Source organism: Limulus polyphemus, unplaced genomic scaffold, assembly GCF_000517525.1.
Source record: "Limulus polyphemus unplaced genomic scaffold, Limulus_polyphemus-2.1.2 Scaffold6075, whole genome shotgun sequence".
NCBI classification, from domain to species: domain Eukaryota; kingdom Metazoa; phylum Arthropoda; class Merostomata; order Xiphosura; family Limulidae; genus Limulus; species Limulus polyphemus.
This window is the reverse complement of record NW_013671685.1, coordinates 44,109-45,816: the sequence shown is the minus strand read 5'-3', so window position 1 is coordinate 45,816 and position 1,708 is coordinate 44,109. Positions and strand designations below refer to the sequence as shown.

The 1,708-nt window shown below is 36.3% G+C and overlaps 1 protein-coding gene across 1 annotated transcript in view; it reads right to left on the bottom strand.

Moving 5' to 3' along the window:
• LOC106473324 (DNA/RNA-binding protein KIN17-like) overlaps window positions 1–1,708 on the bottom strand; it is a 36,642-nt gene that overhangs the window by 10,271 nt on the left and 24,663 nt on the right. Inside the window, exon 8 of the mRNA XM_013934006.2 lies at window positions 1,561–1,618. Within this exon, the coding sequence (XP_013789460.1) occupies window positions 1,561–1,618 (58 nt within the window). The remainder of the gene's footprint in view (window positions 1–1,560; window positions 1,619–1,708) is intronic.

The window sequence follows — 1,708 nt, the reverse complement described above, 5'->3', positions numbered from 1 at the left end:
ATACATGGTCGTGCCATGGGGCCGCCTCAGGATATGAGAATCTTTGGTTCGATTCACATGCCATCATACATGGTCGTGCCATGGGGCCGCCTCAGGATATGAGAATCTTTGGTTCGATTCACATGCCACCAAACATAGTCGTGCCATGGGGCCGCCTCAGGATACGAGAATCTTTGGTTCGATTCACATGCCACTATACATGGTCATGCCATGGGGCTGCCTCACGATATGAGAATCTTTGGTTCGATTCACATGCCACCATACATGGTCGTGCCATGGGGCCGCCTCATGATATAAGATTCTTTGGTTTGATTCACATGCCACCATACATGGTCGTGCCATGGGGCTGCCTCAGGATATGATAATCTTTGGTTCGATTCACATGCCACCATACATGGTCGTGCCATGGAGCCGCTATATGAGAATTGTTGGTTTGATCCACATTGCCACCCAAACATGCTCATACCATGGGGCCATTATATAAGAATCTTTGGTACGATTCACATGCTACCAAACATGGTCGTGCCATGGAGCCGTTATATGAGAATTGTTGGTTTGATCCACATTGCCACCAAACATGCTCATACCATGGGGCCATTATATTTGTTTTTGAATTATTAGCCACTGTCCCTAATTCTGAGCTACTAACCAACTCTTGGATTGACCTCCACTAATGATAGTGACATTGTGATACAATACCATCTACTTACATCCCTGTATAATATTAAATTGTAATGGTATTCTGTCCATTGTAGGCCTATCAAAGGAAGTTCTATTATTCACTAGACAGTTATTGTTTGTGGAAGTTTCTGCCAGTTGTAAAGAAGTATACGCTTCGTTTTTGTAGTAGCAGTACAGGATGTACCTTACTTTATTGGGCTCTAAAACAAATCCTAAATACTTTTTTTAGGATTTTAAATGGTTGTTTTTTGTTTCAGTTCAACATATGATAGCATGTCCCTTATTTAAAGCACTATGGTCTGGCATATGAGAATAAAGGTATAACTTACTTATTTGAACTGTACCCTTCAAAAGATTTAAATTTTAAAGCAATATAACATTTGGGTTTATTTTATTACATAAAGTAATAACTTATACCAATTCTTTTCTGCTTAATTTGAAATTATTTTTGTTTTACTTTTCTCAGTTTCAGGTATATTGAATTTTAGAAGAATTTATATGACGTTAGTTTACTGGTCGTCCCCTGCAATTAACTCAGACAAGTGTTAGTTGTTTGAAACGGGTGTGATAAATAAATATATTATTATAAAAACTTCAGTAAACCAAGGCCATTGAATCCACTGTTAACAGTCGATGTGCGATTGTGTTGTAAAGCTATTATTATATTAGTTGTGGTGACATAGTATTAAAACACAGGATGAGAGATGATGTTGAATGTTTTACCAGCATTAGTTTCTATTCTCGCTCGTTTTTATAGAAAAATAAGTCTTTTATTCATGTTTGTCTCTGATTCGTAAATGGTGCTGAACATGTTTGCATAAAAACAATAAAATAGATATACAATAAAAACAAGCGTAACAAACACAAAAAATTACATACTTAGATGTTGTGGCCTTTACTTCATGGCCTTTGGCAGATCCAGACAATCTGAAAGTAACTAAAAAAATACAAGTTTTGTATAAATATCCAGATTCAAATAAACTACAAATAACTTATAAAATATACAATATCAAGTTTTGTATAAACG